Source organism: Falco punctatus (assembly GCF_963210335.1).
Source record: "Falco punctatus genome assembly, chromosome: 5".
NCBI classification, from domain to species: Eukaryota; Metazoa; Chordata; class Aves; order Falconiformes; family Falconidae; genus Falco; species Falco punctatus.
Genome location: NC_137584.1, coordinates 29,882,111 through 29,902,144, shown reverse-complemented (window position 1 = coordinate 29,902,144; position 20,034 = coordinate 29,882,111). Strand labels below are relative to the sequence as shown.

Sequence of the window (20,034 nt, the reverse complement as noted above, 5' to 3'; positions counted from 1 at the left end):
TTAAACTCAAAAAGACCCCAAACATTTCATTTGGGTGTTTTGACCTCTTTTCTCCTTGTTGCTATTAAATGCATTTCTGAACTGAAGCATTGCCCTAAAATGAAAAATCAGCCTTTCATGTAAGAAAGTCAAAACAATATGCAGACTCTAGTTTATATTTTTTCTTCTGAAATGCACAAATTAATTGTTTTATTCACTCCAGAACTACATTTGGGGTAAAGAAACCATTCATATATTTTGTTAAGCCTTATTTTGCCAGATACCAGAGCACTTGCTTTTATAGTTCTACCCCATTCTCTCCTCGTTGTACACAGGCAGTTGGAACACAAACTGCTGAGTATTGCTAGCTGGTATCCTAATTCCCTCAGACCTAATCTGCTCCCTGCTTCCTCCGTTCTTGCTGCTGCTGCTACTGCTGCTAACACTTCCTTAGCCTTCAGGAGACCTGGGCTTCCCGTCACCACCACCCCCGCCACCCCCGCCGCCTCTGAGCATTCCCAGGTGCTGATAATCTTTTTTCTGTATTGCTGCTGCTGCTTCTCCTTATTTTGGCAGATGTTACAGCTTTGCATGTTGCAAGGATCTTACCTCCGAGACCCTCTTTGTTGCTCTGTCTGACCACGTTGGAAGCAGGGAGTGATGGATATTAGGGAAGCATGAGCCTCCCCTTGCTGTTTAGCAGCTGGTCTGCAAAGAAAGATAGAGATGCTGCTCTCTCCTCCTCCCCCTCCTCCCCGTCCCAGCTTACCCCTCCTTCCCATCCACAAACTCCAGTTCTGTCTGCGCTTCAACACAATACGCTACCTCTCAGCACCAGCTACCTAAGGTCAAGAATACAATCCCCCTCACCCTTCCCCCCAGCCTTTCCCTCTCCAGTCTCATGCATCCTCACCCCTGCTTCCCACTGAATATGGTATCTTCCCAACTAGACATGCCTTATTTGGCTCTAGGGTCTAAAGCACAATTTCAACAGCCCTAAGAGAAAAAAAAAGTTATAGAACAGAAGATGCACAGGGAATGCCAGGGATATGATGGGAAAGGGGAAGTCTTCTGGAGAAACTGGAAACTTTGAGGGTTTATCTATGTGTGAAAGAAATCTAGTCACAGTAGCCAAAGCCTGCCACTTGGAGATTAGTTTAAAAGATCGATACAGATTAAAGAAAAATACCCTGGATAGCTAGTTATCTCCCAAATCCAGCTTACCTATTGTTTATACTCTTTGTTTCTCGATCCTTATTCTAAATAGCTTTTTTTTTAAAGCTTCCAAACTTTTTCCTGCAAAGCCAGACTCAAATACCAGTATAATCTGATGATGCAATAGTGAATGAAAGTGAAAAAGTAACCAGTGGTATTTTCTAAGACTCTGAGCTATGAAATAATCACCTTAAATATCATGAAAAACAGAGGCACAAGTCCTCTAAGTTTTCAGCTTGAATAACAAATGTGTTCAAGTGGTCTTTTTTCACCTTCAGCAGTTATGGTGACTAGAAGCACTTTCAGGTGACCAGAACGTGGCTTCCAGAAATCACATATAATTACAACTAGCCAGCTTGTTCTTCTTAAGGACCTAATTTTAGACACACTTATCGATAAACCAGTCTCTAAAGTGTTTATGTTTGTTACAGAGACTGTGGAGAGAGGTAGGTGATGCTGAAGATTTCTAAAAGATCTTGTCTGCTTAAGGTTAAACACTTTAGTTAAGTGGACAGGATCTCCCTCTGGAGGCCTTGAGAGGCACCTGAATCTCTCTGGTGATGTATGAAGATGTATTAGGCACTTACTTCATGAGGTCTCTTTTACTGACTGCCCAAAATTAAGCAGCAAGTTAGCTACTGCAAGGCCAAGGTCAGACACAATGAAGTTGTAGTAATTACAAGTTATTTTAAAACTTTCAATATCCTAGCCCATGTTTCTTTGTTGTTGTTGGCCTCAAAGGGCAATTAGGAGGCATGACACATCCAAGGTCAACAGAAGGTGGTCCACGGGGCAGAGAAACAACTGTTCACACTCCCTGGATCATCTCACAAATAAAAGACAAATAAGGTGGCTCTTCGAGCACAACAGCAACATCCGCCATGTAAACCAAAATCTATTGATCAATCTTTTTATGAAACTGTTGATCAATCTGAAAAGAATCAGAACATAGTCTTTATCTTCACTCAAAGCTAGGACAAGCTCAGTAACTAGTGCAAACAACACAGATTTGATCCAGCTTGAGAACGATAACCTAAATGACTGAATTGAAATTAAGGAACTAGTCTCTTTATTCTGTCATAATCGTCTCAGTCACTTTGCCCAGAAATGAAGACTTAGGAAAAAATTATAATCCAGACTTGCCAAACCATACACTCATCATGATTCAACTGAGCAGCTTCTTCCATTTTCTCCTCTGCAGCAAGACCTATATCACAGCACAGTGCTATATCCCCTCTCCCTCTCGAAGGCATAGCAAGTGCAGCTCTTGGCAAATTGTTTAAACTTAACCAAATGCATCTGATAGTTACATTCAATACTCAGAAATGTGCTACAGTGCTGTGCTGCAGCAAAAGGGCATGCTTCCTACTTTCATGCTCAAGAGACTTGCACTTCAGTGTGTCTCACCTAATGGGAAGAATTACATTAATCTCACATCTCAAAAACTCTCCCTACTCGCCTAAAATCATAGCAAAGTAAAGATTTGAATGTCTGGATAACTTTTGATAATTAGCCAGACTTTTAACAATAAGCCAGACTGCCAGCATCAAGACTTTCCTTCCCAAGTTGTGGGCTGCAATATGCTTTTTAAGAACTAGTGCCATCTTGCACTATGCACAAAAATACTTCCTACCAGCCTTCAGTATACATGCTACTTTCCAACAGCCTTCACCAACCCAAAAGGAGCAGAGTACCACTCGTAAGTAGTAGCCGGAAGTCACTCAGAACTTGTGTGTGTGAAACAAAGTTTTCAGACCAGAAACAATGTTAAAAATCATTACAGCAACTATCTCCAGATAAGTATGAGTAATCATGTCAAACTGATGCTGTTCATGTTGCAGTTGCTGAGGACTATGTCAGAGCTCATAATTTGAATTAATTTTTATTTTAACAACTGCTAAACTTTAAAAATAGAAAAGGTTTAAAAAAGGAGAGAGAATCAGATTTCTCATCTGTTTTGGTGCTGAAAGATCTCTATAAAATCAGCTAGATGCTTTTTCTAGAATACTGCAGAGATGTCACATGTCAGCACAACTCCTGAAGGTCAGAACTTCTTACTGATGTAAGAAGCAAAGGAAGCTTTAGAATGGACAGATCATTTGGAAGTAACATATCATCAGGACCAGAGTTTTTTTACCCAAATACAAAGCTGCTGAACTACGAGCTACCTGCTGAACTACATGTGCTACAAGACAGGTAACCTCTAGGTTAAACCAACTTCAGTACCAGAAGAGTGGTATATATGGAGCAGGACACCAAGGACTGACTGATGGACTTTCAGCATATTTGCCAATCAACTGGAGAAGGTGTTGAACACTGCTGTGACAAAGCTTGATGCATTGTACAATGCAAATGGTGAAACGACAGAAAATTATTCAAGATATCCAAATATAGACTGTGAAATGTTGCAGGCATATCTCATAGTAGTGGGTGATTGAAAGGGCAGGTTAAATTAAGTACTAATAAATGAAAAAGAATGGATGTACAATAAAAGATCTGCCTTGTAGCCCTAGCAAGCCATAGTGGCACTCAGGGCAGGAAGAAGTCAGAGGCAAGATGCTGACAGTGTGGGTACTCTATAGAGATTTGGAGATCAGCGGAAGAGCAAAAGCAACTGGCCAGAAGAGTTACCTACCCAGAGAAGGGGCGGCAAAGAAAGAATGATATGAGGCTGCTCCAGCAGGAGGCAGCAGCGACCAGCACTGGTCAGGTGGGTCCAGCTCTGCTCAGTCTGTCCAGTGCAAGAGCACACTAGGGGTAATGGACGTGCTAGGGGCACGAAGTGCAATCCTTTCCCCTCACAGAAGACAACTCTTTCTCTTTCAGCCAGTGTTTTTGCCAGTGGTTCAGTCAACAGCAGCAGCCATAGTACCAGGCAAACCCAAAGATACTCTCTCCTTGCTACCTGCTTTTCAAAAATTAATTTGGTGGACACATGGAGTTTGGTCCATCAGTAAGCAGCTCAGATGCAGAGTATCTGCAGGACAGGAATTCTCCAACTGTTTATTACAATTGGATACCCCAAAGAGGGCAGTACTTTACAGCTCTGTTTATGAAACTCTTCCAGTCCTGAAACTGGATGTCCCTGCTGTCCATTGTCATGGACAGAATATAAACATACTTAGTACCACATAGGTATTTACTTAGGAAGCAAAGTTTACCATGTACTCTCCTGTGCCCTTTTAATAAAACACATTTCTAGAAATTTTCTTAGTAAAGTGAGATGAAGAATCTTCACATAGTTAAAACATCAATGCAATAATTCCGTAGAAGCACCCAAGTTTCATAAAGATGCTAAATGTTTTAAAACAGTACATCACATAACATTTAAAGATGCAATCATGTAGTCAATTTTTGTTTATTATACCTTGATGTAATAAAGTCTTCAAATATCTGTGCATTTTCATCAGCCATGTTTAGCACAAGTCTTCTACCTCAGACACTTCTAACAATCTCCACTGCTTCTTCACAAGCCGTTTGTAAATCATATACCACTGCAAAAATGAAACAAATGGCATTGGTGTGCTGCTAGATCAAAAGTATCCAAGTTCTCAATGGAGTTAAAGTAGCAAATAAATGGTATTTTCTATCAAGGCTGACTGTTTCTCTCAACTTCCAATGACAGACCATGAATGCAGGTTCTTCTCTTTGTTAGAACAGCTATGCTATGAACTCCAGAAGCAAAACAGTGACTCCCTGTCCAACTTAAGCAGCAGAATCATATTTTTGGCAGAAGCCCAGGTTGCTGAGCAGAACCTACAGTTCTGTGGAACAGCCCAAAGGTTGTCATAGCAGCAATGACATTCTGAGCTAGCCCAGAAGACTTGTTCTCTGTATGAACAGAGCAAGTGCCTGCTTTACACATCTAGCACTAACCAGGAGCTGGATCATTCCAGCTCAGGCATCAATTTTACCACAGAACTTCAATTCAGATATAATCACTAAGACACAGTGTTCTCCTGTTTTATGCAAAATATACAGAAACTTTTTCCTAAGAGTTTACAGATACTCAGTGTGATTAAAATGTTCAAACAAAAGCCAAGTCTGCCTTCAAGAATTCACTGTCTGATATGAGTCAATAGTTAATATAGAACACTTTCTCATATTATTTAGTTAAGGACTATGAAGACGATTAGAGGACGGGAGCATCTCCCTTATGAGGGAAGGCTGAGAGAGCTTTAGCCTGGAGAAGACTGAGAAGCAATCTTAGCAATGGATACAAATATCTTAAGGGCGAGCATCAAGATGGGGCCAGGCTCTTTTCAGTGGTGCCCAGTGACAGGACAAAGGGCAACGGGCACAAACTGCAACACAGGGAGTTCCACCTGCATATGAGGAAGAACAAGCTGCCCAGAGAGGCTGTGGAGTCTCCTCCTGTGGAGACCTTCAAAACCAACTTGGATGCGATTCTGCACAACCTGCTCTAGGGGAACCTGCTTTAGTGAGGGTGTTGGACTAGACAATCTCCAGAGATCCCTTCCAACCCTGACCATTCTGTGATTCTGTGACTAGGAGATAAAATGAAGTAACAAAATAAATTTTAAATAATAAAAAACCTGCAATGGGGAAATCTTCATCTAAAGTGAAAAAGTAACTTTTTTTTTAGTTTTCTGAAACTCAAGATATAAACATCTTATGAGAACACACTTCAATGTTTCCATGCGTTCAAAGCTGACAAAATTATATACATCAGGCAATTTTGCACCTCCTCTGCAACTCAAAAGATACAATATAATAATAATAAAAGATACAAATATAATAATGCCCTTTTGCAACAGGAATCTTCTGTTTATAAACTCCTTAGCCTGGATGAAAATTTCCAACAAGCTCTGTTAAGACCTTTGCCTAGAAACCATCAGACTCTTTCAGATGAGAGATGGCTTGCTGACAAATTTCAGAACCTCACCAAGAGCACAATATTCACTGAACCTTTTCAATAAAAGATACCAGTGCTCATATGCAGTATGTACCTGCTATTTACATAACTCTAATGTCACCTTAAAGGTACTTTCATCCTTCAATATAATTTATTTTCCAGATTATTCAGAGCTTCAGTTTCTAACATGTCCTAAAACCAGTATCTCCAACATGGTGTCACATCCATGACTTCTAATTTTATTTCAAGCATGCCGTTCAGGACATGACAAAAGAGAATGCTGCTTAGCACTGTGTGGTTCAGATCTGATTAACTGACTTGATCTTCCCCATACTCATACAACAAAGTAAAAAAATCATGGATTTTCCTTCTTAAATTAAAGGATGACTATTCACCATGTATGCTGGAACAAATTTTTTCAGTCCTATTAAGCTGAGCACATCAAGAAAGACTGTACTGTTACCAGAAACAAATTTCAATCATTATATTTTGCAGCATGAAAAATTATATAGTAATGTTCCACAACCTTTATACCTAATTGTTATGTAGTGGTGAGGACCTTAGTAGGACCTTAGGGAGGCTAGGAAGTTTATACAGACAGACATCAATATACAAATATATGCATGATTTTATGTAGCTTAAACAGATACTTACTCATTTTTCTGTCTTTCATGATTTCACCTTTGCAGGAAGATACTTCCTCTGGCTCATCTTTTCAGCAATACATACACACCTAATGGAAGATCCAGTTACAAGATTAAAGAGAATCATTAAAGAGAAGATTGCATTTCATACAGATTTGTACAGGTTTTTACATCTGTAAGGTGGCCTTGGCTTTAACTGCAGGATGTTACAACTACTATGTACATAAATAAAATAAATGGATATTATAAAAGAATATAAAGTTACCTGTCAGGTGATATAATTCCCAAATTTAGGATTACATATACATAGACTAATAAATATTAATAGGCTATTAGCATAACATAAAAATAAAAGAATAGGAAAGTAATGACATTTCGTTAAAAAAAGTTTTTCATTATTACAATGGCAATGTAAAAAACACAAAAATTCCCATTTTGCATGAAATCCAAACCTTACACCATTACGGTGCTGCACGAAGTTCACCAGTAAAAACTTTTACATAGCAGTCTAACTCACGCTGCTCAAAGTAAAACCTACATGCCTAAGTAGTGCAGAGTAAAATATTAAATTACACAACCGAAGCATTTTTAAGAAAATTATGTTTTGACTTTCACACACAGTCCCTCAAAAATGCTAAGGAAACCACTGTTCTAGGATGTATTGTTAAAAGATCAGATTTAGAAAATGGAATTATTGCCCCCTTGTGGCAGATTAATAACCAATGCAATAGAAGAAAACTGGCTAAATGAGCAAATCCTTCATTTTAAGAATCATGTCTTGTACAATTACGACGCAGAGATATTAAAAAGAGTCCACAACCATTTTCATATGTAGTAAGATAACAGTAAATAGGGTATAATTTACATTTTCATCTACAAGAGTAATAAAAAATGTGGGATAAATTTAATTACCAGCTTTATAAAATGCAAATAATAACACACTACAATCAAACTCTTAGATCCACAGCATGTTGCAGCCAAAACTCCTGATAGTCCAAAATCTAGTTTTCATTTAAAAGAATAATTAGGCTTTATAATTTTTGTGTAAATATAGAAAAATCTTCCTGAAACTGAATCCATGGGGACTTTTCTTCACTCAGTCAGAAGCAAAGGACAGAGAAGCACAAGAACAACAGAACTTGATCTTATGACCAGCTAGGACAACAGCATAATTACATCTTCATGCAATGTTTTCCACATGAGTTAATATATTCACACATCCTTAATCCTCAAATTATGAGCTGATAGCCTCCCTCCTAATATCTGACTACCCAACAATCATCAAAATCCTATTCAATGACTTTTATGCTGCATAGCACAGTACCCCAAACTAAAGCAGCCCAAGACATCTATTCCAAAGCATTTTGCTGTTCCGGTTGGAAAAAACCTGCTTTATCACAGTGGGTTTATACAATCTGTGATTACAATGCTGATATGTCTTCCAGTTAAGAGTATAACAAAGGGGAAGAAACATGCATTCCTTATGGGACTACATTTATCACCACAGAATAGTTAGCAAGGATCATATTGCCCACACAGAAATGAGTGTTTTCACATTTCGGTGATGAAGCTGCTTTCACATTTCAGTGATAAGCTGCTTTCATGATAGGAAAACCTTTTGCACCTGCAGCAGTCTAAGCTCTCCTTAGAATACTGACAAGCAACATTTGCCCGATGTCTTTAAATGAACAACTCAAGGCTTCATCTCTCCTGAAACAGACACCATGTCTTTGAGGAGCTGTAACATATTTCCCCCACTTTTTTTCTGATAAATTGACTAGACCATGAGAACAACCCCCCTTAGTTCTACACATGACTACAAGGACAATTACTACCGTGCAAGTAATTGATTGAAAATTGGTTACTATGAAGAAAACTGCATCCTCCTTCAAGGCATCTGATGTCTCAGTGGTGACATAAGCTACTCCAAAGGAATGTCTAACCTAAAGAGATATGAAACAGCTAATTCAGTAATTTTTAAAGAAAATAGACTGTTAGAGCTGTGCAGCCTGGCATATTAGAAAAGGGATTAAGTTCTTCAAGGCTTTGAATTCCTTATACTAGACCAGCAGTTTTACACAATGTCCAATGAAATTCACTTTTCTCCAGAGCACCTGCCCTGACGATGAGAAAGTGACAGGAAATTTCACCAACGGTTTAGGTGGGGGAAGCAAAAAAGTTCACACATTCTTTAGGAAAAAGAACTCCACCACAGACTTCTTTGTCATACGATACAGTAGAGGACAGTTAATTACCATGAAAAGCAATCATTCAACAGGTCAGCTATCTAACAAGGAGTTGTGTTTTAAGTAAGTGGGGTTTTTTCCTGACAAACAGAAGTTTCCTACCAAATCAAAAATTTTGAGGTTACTGCTGATGCTGACAAACGAGCAAGGCAACAGTCAGCGCTTGTAAAAGGATATCAGAAGTGTGAAAGAAAGGGTAGGAGCAATGGAGTTGGGATTTGGGAAAGGATCTGGGACCCCTTGCTGGGAGGTAAATGGGCAGGCCTAGCTCAGCCAGGCCACATTGCCTGGCTGCTCTGGCCCTAGAGGCACCTACCCAGCCCTTTACACACAACCCCCTCATAATTAATTTATTCATGACACGGGCATGCCATCCTTCTCTCCCCAGTAAGTGACACACACAGCTTCGGCCGCCTTCTACTAGCGAGTCCTGACAGAAGGAAGCAATACTAATTATTCTCACACCTATTTACACGACGGTGCTTAGGCAGGGCGCTCTCTCCTTGCCGATGCTGTACACGGAGGGAAGAAAAACCTCCCTCCTCGGTCACCGAAGGGATGAGAACTTCCCCGGTTTAACCCACTTTCGCGCTTAAGGCGCTCCCCACGCCGGCTGCACCCCGCCAGGAAGACAAGGACGAAGAGGGCGAGCAAATCCTTTCTTCCTCTGCTCTGGGAGGGTGCTGAGGGGAGGAAACGCCAACCTGGGCGATAAGCGGGGGTCTCCTTCCCCCCGGCGCTCAGAAGAGAAGACTCCCCCGAGCAGCCGCCCGCCCGCCCCGCTGAGGGGACGGCAGGGACCCGGCGGCGGGAGGAGCCACCTCCGCTCGCGCCCCGGCTCTGGCGGGAAGGAGGCGCGCGCCTGCGCACGGGGCGGGGGTTCCGCTTTCCCGCCCGCCCGTCCGGTTTGCGGGGGGGCCGGGGAGGAGAGAGGCGGCCATAACGGAGCTGCGGCGAGGGCGGGAGGGCCCCCTGCCGCCCCCTCCTCCCGGAGGTGGGGTGGGGATGGCGGCGCCTTCTTTCGACACGGACTCGCAGGCTCGTCGTGAAGGCCTCTGAGCGCCCGGCCTCCACCGCCTCGCCTCAGGGCGGAGAGTCCTCCCGGCGCGCCAGGGCTACGGCCGGCCGGAGGGGGGGGGGAGGAGGAGGAGGAGCCAGGGCCGGGCGAACATGGCCAGCCCTGCCAAGTGGGAGCGTCTGAGACCGCTGCGGCCGGACACGCTGCGTGTGAGTGAGGTAACGGAGGGCGGGGAAGGGGGGTGGACGGGGAGAGGGCGGGGCGGCACTGCAGCGCTTCGCTCCCGCCGCGGGAGGTTCTGAGGAGATCCCCCAAAGTCCTTCCTCTCGCCTGTCCGGCCCGAGGTCCGCGGGTTGGAGAGATGTGGTAGGCCTAGCAGGATTGGTGCGCGAAAGGCGTGTTGTGGTGCTTCCCTCCCTCCTTGCGTGTGTAGCAGGCTGCCCGGGAAGAAGAGCGTAGTGGTGGTGTAGCGCCAAGGGATCATACTGTTTTAGCTGTGTTACCCTAGCCTCGTAATCGAGTTAGATACGTTGTAGCTATGTTCGAGAAAAACGAATCCAGCTATGCATTCCGTTCTTCTTCGATCATCTGTGATGTTCAGGTAATCTTAGGTGCAACTTCCACTGCTACTTTTTAGTAATGTTATGAGGTAGCTAGCAAAAAAACAGGCCTACTTTCAATTCTGTGGAACTTCTTAAAAATGCTTATTTTTGTTAACCTTGACTGTTGGGCTCAATGTTACTTGGTAGTAGTATCTTAGAGCCATGAAAAAGTTTACATGAGTTTTTACAGTGGTAACTGAAAATTTCTTATTATTGGAGGTCATGATTGTAAGACACAGAGGGTGTTTGTCACAGCTTCTTTACATAGGTCTTTAGATGCATCAGCCAGGGGTGATGCTTTCCTGAATCTGCTTCTCATAAACAAGGAAGTCAAGGGTATGGTAATCATTAGCAGCTTCGGCTGTAATGACCATGGAATAGTGGAGTTCAAGACCCTGAGCATAGTGAGGAAGGCTAGTGGCAGAGTACAGAACCTGGATTCTAGCTTATTCAGATAACAGGTAGTTGAGATTTTAGGGGAGACAACTTTGAAAGTTGGAGAAGCGGCCTGTAAGGACAGGGGTGTTCCATCCTGATACTCATGAAAACAAGTAAATGTGTGGAGGAATGGGCACAGCTATGCCTGCACTCTGGGGAGGTCAAGAGGAACATATACAGCAGGTGGGAGCAAGGACAGGCGGTAAAGAAGGATAAAAAACATTTTGTGGGCATGTAAGTATGATGCTAGGAAAGCCAAAGTCTAAAAATTTAAGACTAGCAAGGAATGTCAAGGGTGACAACTTTTTACTGTTACATTAGCAGTAAAGGGGCAGGGGGAGAATGCGAACCTGTTGCTAGATGGGGCATCTGATTCAGGAAAAGCAGAGACAGGTAAGGCTAAAGTTAATCAGCCGTGTTGCAGTGCGTCTTCAGAACTGATGTCCCTAGGCTTTGTGTCTAAGAGATGGGATTCAAGGAGAAGAATAGCAAGCAATGGAAAAGTGTCAAATTAGGAATGTCCTGAGAAATCCCAGCCCAGACAAGACTATAGGACCCACTTGGGGTACATCCTGAGAGAGTTGTCTGATTTCATTGTGAGGTTGCTGTCATGGTCTTTGAGGGGTTGTGGAGGTCAGCTACAGCTTAGTCAGCCTCACTTCAGTCTCTTGGAAAATCGTGAAGCAAGCAGTCTTGGAAGCTGTTTCTAGGCATATGCTAGAGGAGGCAATTGGGAATAGCCAACAAGACTATGCTTCCAATTTGATTACCTTTGGTGATGGAATTATTAGATCTGTAGATCCAAAGCCTGGAATGTCATCTGCATTCGCTTTAGCAGGACTTCTGAAATAGTCTCTTGCAGCAGCAGCCTTTTTGAGTTGGGATGTCACAGACTGTAAGCTACTAGATGAGTAAAAAAACCCTGGCTGGATTGTCAGGCTCAAAGAGGACTGGCTAGTGGTTCATACTTTATGCAAAAGTGGGTTACAAGTGGCATTCCTCAGGGGTCTTTTCCTGGGACCTGTCCTGTTAGGATGAGGATGTGAGGTGCACCCTCATGTTTGAGTGGGGAAGCTGCCTCAGCTGGAGGAATAGGTCATCAGACACCTCATAAACTTCAATCAAGGAAGCTGAAAATTCAAGTGTGAAGTCCTGTACCTGGGCCTGTACGCTGCAGCATACAGCGCTGGGGGAGTACCTTGCTGAAAGGACCTGGGGGTCCTGATGGACTGTGGGTTAAACATGCACCAGTGCTGTGCCCTGGCATTGAGGCCTATGAGGCTGTATTAGCAGAAGCATAGCTAGCAAATCAAGGGAAATGATTCTCCTTCTTTACTTGGCATGTACTGGGCTACTGCTGGAATGCTGTGTCCATTTTAGACCCACCAGTACAGGAAGGCTGTTGATAAACTGCTGTGGGAGCCTGTTAAGCCACAGCAGCCCTTCAGTACTTGCAAGAAAGTTAACAAGAAGTGGGTGCCAGCACTTCATAGCCATGCATGATGGCAGCTGAAAGGAAATAGCCATGAATTGAATAGAAGAAGCAAGAGGAGTTGCAACTTGATGTAAGGTGAAACTTTTTTTCACTGCAAGGACATGCAAGCAGTGGAATGGGATGCCCAGAGAGGTGTATCCTCCATCCCTTGATATTTTCCCAGTTGGATAAAGCCTTGAGTAAACAGCTGTGATCTAATGGCTGTTCCTATTTGGACCTGGAGGTTGGACCAGAGACCTTCTTAGGTCTCTCCTAATTGGAATGAGTCTGAATTTGAAAATACAGCTTTTAAATTGGGGTGAGGGGTGGAAAGAAGTTCCTACTTGGGTTCATCATACCAGTTTCTTGACCAGAGCAGACTGCTGCCAGTCTTGTAATATATAATTGTAATGCTCTGTAATAGCAGTGTATCTTCTGTATGTGGACTAGCTGAAGCTTGTATTTGTAGAGTTTATACAGGTATCTGTGTTGTGACCGTTGCCTGAGCATTAGGGAGTTCAGTGGTTTCCAAGACAAGCTGAGACTAAGAGCTGAAAATTCTGATGGGAATTAATGAGCATGTATCCCTTCTATCCTCTGATGTTCCTTCACAGTAGTGTCTGTTGAATTGTCAGCACTCTGCTGGCTGTAGCATGTAGAGTTGATCTGGTGATTTCTTCTGGAGAAGCTTCCTTTGTAGACAGCGTTTTATGTCAGTCAGTTTCTTTTTTTGTTTGCTTTTTCCCCAGCCACCAATGATCAACCTGAATGTGGACAATGACGTACAGTTTGTGAGAAGTAAGTTGCAGTCTTCCATGGGTGACGATTATTCCTTTAAGTATTTCATGCTTTTTTCATGTTAAATGAAGTAACAGCTATGAAGCAATACATTCTTCATAGTTTTCCTCTTTAAATTTGCTGCAAGTATACTTTCCCACTGCTATAAAGAAAATAATGTACAGGAAAAATGAGTTAGAGAGAACTTGAACATCATGCTGGCAAACATTGGTTTTCAACTGGTATTAACAAATGTAAGTACAAGCTTAAGTGAATTTGCATTGTGTTTTGTGTGGTTTTTTCCTCACCAATTGAATAGTGTCACAAATCTCACTGTAACACAATCCAAAACTGAGTTGTTGAACCTGTCACCGTTAAGAGTGCACAATCTTGCAGCCATGGAATGGGTGTAATATACTGTGAGTAAAAGTGGATGTCTCATTCATCCTGGGAAAAATAATGAAGTTTGAAGCGCGCACACACACACACATTCTCTTGAAACATTAGACTGGAATATTACTCAGTGATACAGTTTGGTCAGAAATGAAATACCCGTTTTGCTTTCCAGGAGAAAAGACAAGTAACAGCAAAATTTGAGAGTCTTTCATTGACTCTAGCATCAGATGAGTGCGTGTGTACCACATCTTTTTTTTTTTTTTTTTTTTGTGCCTCAAAAATAGATGCTTTTTTATGTTTTATGCATCTGAAGTTAAACAAGCTATTCATCAGTACCTTTCCTGCTGTTTCTGTGAATATGCTGGTAATGGATACATATAGCACAAGGATCTCTCTTACACCTGTAGTATCTTGGTATCTGCAGATCTTTGTTGCATTAGTATATCAAACAATGGCAGGACAAATTCTTTTGCCCTGAGGCCAAACAGTACAACCAGAGTTTGTCCATATATTAAGTTTTTGTACTGCAGAACAGTTTGGTCATGTCCAGGCTGAAACAGTCCCTGAAACCATGCCTGAATGTTATTTGGGAGATCTGCAGGTTAATCTGGGCCAAAGATTGTGGAGGAAAAAAGTAATAAATTTTTAAGACTGTCGTGGAGCAGATGATAGAGCTGCTGTTCTCTGGCAGTTCCTTGACACTATCTATAGTTAACCAAAGGTTTCATTGGTATTCATTCAGTAGTCTGACCTCATGTCCTACAGAACATAGTTACACAACTATTAATTTCCATGCTAGCAGTCTGAAGTCATGAATGTTGAAAGTGTGAAGATGCATGCTTGCTATTTAGATACAATCATTGCAAACAAATGAAAGTATATGTAGCTAATAGACTTTATATGATGCCATTGCAATGTCAGCATTAATAATTGCCGTGCTTCCAGACTTTTATCTTCATTGTTACTTCATCACTATTGTTTGGGTTTTTTAAGGAACACTTCATACTTGCATAGTAATTTACCCTAAATATTCTATCAAAACTTTACAGAAACTCTGAAAGTCAAAAAGCCTCGATTTGATGCATCCTTGGTTTATTTGACCCGAAAATTCATGGATCTTGTCAAAACAGCTCCAGATGGTGTCCTTGATTTAAACGAAGTAGCAACAACACTTGGAGTACGAAAACGAAGGGTGTATGACATCACGAATGTGTTGGATGGAATCCACTTAATTCAGAAAAGATCTAAGAATCTTATCCAGTGGGTGTGAGTTGACTTTAAAACTTCTAATTTCTGAAACAATAAAACCCAACAATGTCAAGTAATGTTTATAACTTTTGAGAGTATTTTTAAGCATATTGATTTACCTTTAATAGATACAATTATTTAAGTTTTTCTGTATCCTTGTGCTGTCTGAATTACTTGATACATTAACAAGTATCGAGTGCAAAAGCATAATAAAGTGTTACAGCAGAGTAAAGGATTTCAGAGTTCCTGGTTGTCTGTTAGTATACTTTGTGCTCAATAAACAGGCTCTTATTTATACAAGCATACTAGACAACTTTTATATCCTTGTAGAGGTTCTAATCTTGACCAAGTTGTTGGAAAAGCACCAGAACAGCAAAACCTTAAAGATGAACTCTCTGACTTGTCAGCAATGGAAGAAGCTCTGGATGAATTAATCAAGGATTGTGCTCATCAGTTATTCGAACTAACAGATGACAAAGAAAATGCAAAATATCCTTTTAACTCTTGCATTACTTTAACATGTGGTTTTGGTTGCAAGTACTCGGGTATCTCATAATAAGTGTAGGCTGATACAACAGGTATGCAGTAATACTTGATAATGAGTTGTAGAATAGGAAACATTGGTTTCATATTCGTGTGTACTAGTCATGTGCCCTGCTTTGCAGTAGCATGTACAATCTAGCATGTTCTCAGGGGAGTACTAGTTGTGTGACCTTCCCACTGCAGAAGAATGGAAGTAGGGCAATAGTCTTGGTACTCTGACCATCACCTTTTTCTCTCCATTATAAAGTTAACTCAGAGGCAAGTCTTGACCTACCAGTGAGACTGAGTTGCTTAGTGAGATGAGAAAGGGAACCCAAAACAGAGCCCCAGTGGCCTGTTGCCAAGAAGATATGATGGTACGTTTCTTGTGTCCTTAATACTGTTATGTCTCTTGAGAGAGGTTCCAATTCAATCTTGTCTTTCAATGGGTTTTGATAATAGAAAAGAGGTTTATTTTAATATGACATAACCCAAAGCCAAAATCACATGTTTACAATGAAATATTCCTTAGCTCCCTTGCGTGGCAGAATGTTAAGGTTCATGCTCAATGAAACGTGCCCATTTTCTGTATGATAACAGCAAAACTTTTCATTACACCTCACATGTTCTGTTCTGGTTAAGAAAAGAATTCTGTAGTTTTCCAGGAGATTATTTATGTGTGTCATAGTAGTTTCTCAGGGGCAGTATTCCCTTTGCTTTGTAGACTTAGGACAGCATCTGTGGAAATGGTTTGTCAGTTGTATGTGTTTTCTTAATACTGAGTATCTCTGTTTTATAAAAAACTCTCTTTCCTAGCAATAAAGTCTTTCCACTTGTTGACTAATACTTACTTTAATACTAGCTTTGTAAAATTAACCTCATATGAACTATTTACCACTTAAGTTGGTGTTCTGCTTCAACGTATCTGTACATGATACTTTTTGCTTCTGCTTGTTACCAAATTGCTTTACAGAATCCTTGACCAATGTATACACTAGCTTATGTGACGTATCAAGACATCCGTAGCATTCAGGCGTTTCAAGAACAGATTGTGATTGCAATCAAAGCTCCAGAGGAAACTAAATTGGAAATACCAGTTCCTAAAGAAGTAAGATTTATACATTTCTCTCTTAAGGGAGCAAAATTTCTCAAATTTTATATTTGCAGCAGCAATCAGTAATTGATTTCTAGTTTTGTTATCATGTATAGCAAATATTGGTACTTCATTGTTCTTTTATTTTGTATTCTTGTATCCCTACAGCACTAAACAATGCTGCAGGGATAATAGTGTAATAAACTTACTTTCAGTATTTTTCTGTTTACCTAAATTATTAAACAATAAACAGGTCTGAGCTTTAGTTATTTGGTTTTGCTAGACAGAATGGAACAACTGTAGTAAGTGTTACTTATTCCCACTATCAGTTTGTTCAATAATTACTAGGATAATGAAACTTTCAAAGAGCTGTTAATGTTTGAATACTAAAATCTACAAAAATTGTAAATCTAACCAAACAGCCATTGGCATGATTTTATAATGTTCTTAACAGCATGTAAATGCTGTCTTACTGCTTAATGAGTAGACAGTTTTGTTACTGTAATATTAAAGTGTGAAATGCAGTGTGGTTGACAAAAGAAAACATTTTGGCACTCTAGTAGATCATGTCAAGATGGATTTTTTGCATGGAGGTGGGGGGGTTCTGTCCTGTCCTCACCTTGTGGCACAACACACATCCTCATCCTTCTGTTTGTGTCATACAGAGGAGCTGTAACGGCTTTGTCCTCTGCACCCAGTCATGCTGCAGCTGCGTCAGGGCCTATATACTGGGAATCCAGTGTTTAAAGTAGTACTGTGAAAGAGGGGAAATAATGGAAGTAAGCTTAAGATAAACAAATGGAACTTTAATTTGTTTTCCTTCTGTATGTGTGTTTTGTTTATAAGGCTTTTAATTGTATAATCATCAAATTTATCTTGCTGTGTGCACAGATGGGGAGGTGATACAATAGGAAAAGGAGATATGAATCAGTAGAACCAGAAGATTTAGATCCTCTGCATGGATCTCCAGTGGTTTCACTGGTAGAAGGAGCTGGCTTTCATGCTGTGGAGATGAAAAAGATAAGATTTCAGAGGCTTCCTGAAGCAAAAGAAGGCAGGATTTAAAAAGATGTATTTTAGACAGAACAGAATTTTCTCTCTGTTGTCCGTTAAATTTGATTTGCTCTGTGCCTTGCAGTGTGACGTCTGCTGAAGGAAAGCAGTAAAAGTAATGTAGTTTAGTTGTTTTGTGATATTATTAAAGTTGCTACATGCTCTGATTTGGTTTCTGATCCATGGCATTGACTTGTCAAGTTTTAAATTGTTACTCTTCCTAAATGTATAGTAAATCCTGGTCATACATCTAAAGGTCAGTAAAAAGACTAAACAAAGATTTAAGTGCACATTCATCAAAATTGAAACCTTTTTAGCTTAGTGGTGCTTAATAATTGCCCTAAAAATCTATGTAATAGTTACAATTCCTGTAGAACTAATAACACAATTTTAAATAGTTATGCTATTTCTGTATTTGTTCTGTTCTTCATCTACTGGCTGTAAAATATGTGCAAAAATAGATAACCTGATGTGAAAGATTTGTGCTTTGGTTTATATGCAAGTCACTGTTTTATAGGATTGCATAGAAGTACATGTGAAGAGCACAAAAGGACCCATTGATGTGTATCTGTGTGAGGTGGAAAAAGAGAAGCCAGGTGCTAAAACTTTTGAAGATACAGTTACTGTCACTTCTGAAACTGAGCCATCAGTTCCTCCTGATGAAGGTGGTGTCTTCCATTTACATTTTATCCCCATTTAATGTTTTTTTCAAGAGGGTCATACCATTCTGATACAGTTGAAAACAATATTGTGCAAGTATAATTTTTCTGGGCATAGTTTGTGGGCCAAGATGTGTGGGAGTATAGGAAACACCCGAAAGAGGAGCTTGTGCTGTTGTGCTGCCTGACAGCAGCAGGAGGTCAGTCAGGCACGTGCACATGTAGCAAGGCACTCTTGTTCCCTGACCCTTTCCTTCCTTTGCTCTCACTGGTTTCCTGTCAGAGCTGCACTCTGCAGGTGGAACAATGTGTGTTAGTTCTCAGCTGCCTCGTTGCAGAGCCCAGCAGCTCACCTGAAACGAGAGAGTTATGACGCTCTTTCAAATGACAGTATGCTGCCCTTGTTCATTACTGCCCAGTCTAAGGGAGGGCAGACAGGAGAGGGGATGTAGTGTTTTCATCTCCTAAAACAAGATTGGCTGATACGTAGTTTCTCAAAACCCCCAGTGCTACAGGATGTTGTGGTTTAGAAATAAGTGTGGCAGGAATTGCAGTAGTTCAGAACACAAAAGATAGTTTATTTTTAGCAGTGCTCCTTTATAGTTGAGGGGAAGGGATGACTTCTTAATCTTAGGTAGTTTTTAACTTTATTTTGCTTGCAAAATGACTCAGAATTGTATTTCCTACAATGACAGTAATTGTATTCTTTTTTTTTCTTTTTTTTTTTTTTTTACTTTCCTTTAAAAGCGAGATCTCCAGGCGAAGGAAAAAAACAAACCACCTGAGATGCCAGATTAATTACAACTCAAAAATCTAACAGCGAATGTAAATATATGTGTTACAGAGCTTTTCCAAAGCCACTTGGATCTGCAACCTTACTAACCTGAAACGTTCCAAAGTGGTTTAAATTTAAAACAGCAGTGGGTTGTTTGAGTGCTTTCACAGGATTGCTTATCTTCCCAAGATGAAAGATGACAGTTATTGCTTTTAGGACCTTTGTACTACAGAACTTTGGGAAAATGGTATTTTTAGCTGATGAAATAATTGTAATTGACAGAAAACACAATTACTTCTAAAAATGAAGATTTGAAAACTATCTCTGGGATGATCCACAATCCTTACTCTGGGATGATCCACAATCCTTACTCTGGGATGATCCACAATCCTTACTCTGGGATGATCCACAATCCTTATGGGAATGTATATAATAAAGAAATGCACTTTTCAGTTCTGAGGCTGCACTACTACTAAGCAGGATTGGCAAGTACAAGTGTAACAAAGAACTGGTTTATCAGAAGCCTTCACTATAAGGAACAAGATGTAGATATCATGAAAGTTATGCCTTACGCTGTGTAGGTGCTGTTTGCATCATTTGCATCCAGCTCTGTATGAACTATGGTATCAACACTGAAGTTAAATAATTGCGCTTTTTGTATATATCTGTATCATGTCTAGGTAGTTACTGATGTAGATTTTTTGAGATGGTTTGCACTTCTGCCTTTGTACAGCAAAGAAATAAAATAAGCTTATAAAAATATTAAGTAGCCTAATCGGTCAGTCTAACGGAACATTTTGAGTTGTCTTTGTCAGATTGCTGGGTAAGCACAGACATTAAAACGGATATGAAAATTTTAAATCTGTTATATGTGATGCTGGCAACTAGCAGTTAGAGCTGATTCTTGTGATGCCACAATACAGTAGCAATTTTCAGAATAAACTTCATGATCAGTAACTACTTAAAATTGGTCCCTTCAGTTTCTGGAGTTTGCATACAGCATAGCTTTAGCCTAGTAC

The 20,034-nt window shown here is 40.6% G+C and overlaps 2 protein-coding genes across 9 annotated transcripts in view; one reads left to right on the top strand and one right to left on the bottom strand.

Annotated features, from left to right (window-relative positions):
* GREB1 (growth regulating estrogen receptor binding 1) overlaps positions 1-9,697 on the bottom strand; it is a 117,408-nt gene extending 107,711 nt beyond the window's left edge. For 4 of the 8 annotated variants that reach the window (XM_080390639.1, XM_080390635.1, XM_080390636.1 and 1 more), the window contains exon 1: positions 589-9,448. The gene's annotated coding sequence lies outside the window, so the exon portion shown is untranslated. Of the gene's footprint in view, positions 1-588 lie in introns of all 8 variants that reach the window. The other 4 variants (XM_080390634.1, XM_080390633.1, XM_080390638.1 and 1 more) reach the window with 4 other exon arrangements.
* A 192-nt stretch (positions 9,698-9,889) lies between these two features.
* On the top strand, positions 9,890-19,777 carry E2F6 (E2F transcription factor 6). The gene is given in 8 exon segments (XM_080390649.1): positions 9,890-10,196; positions 13,242-13,290; positions 14,715-14,931; positions 15,244-15,403; positions 16,430-16,543; positions 18,099-18,246; positions 18,988-19,012; positions 19,014-19,777. Coding segments are annotated over 8 exon segments (804 nt in total). The 5' UTR covers positions 9,890-10,130; the 3' UTR covers positions 19,039-19,777.
* Positions 19,778-20,034: the final 257 nt, after the last annotated feature.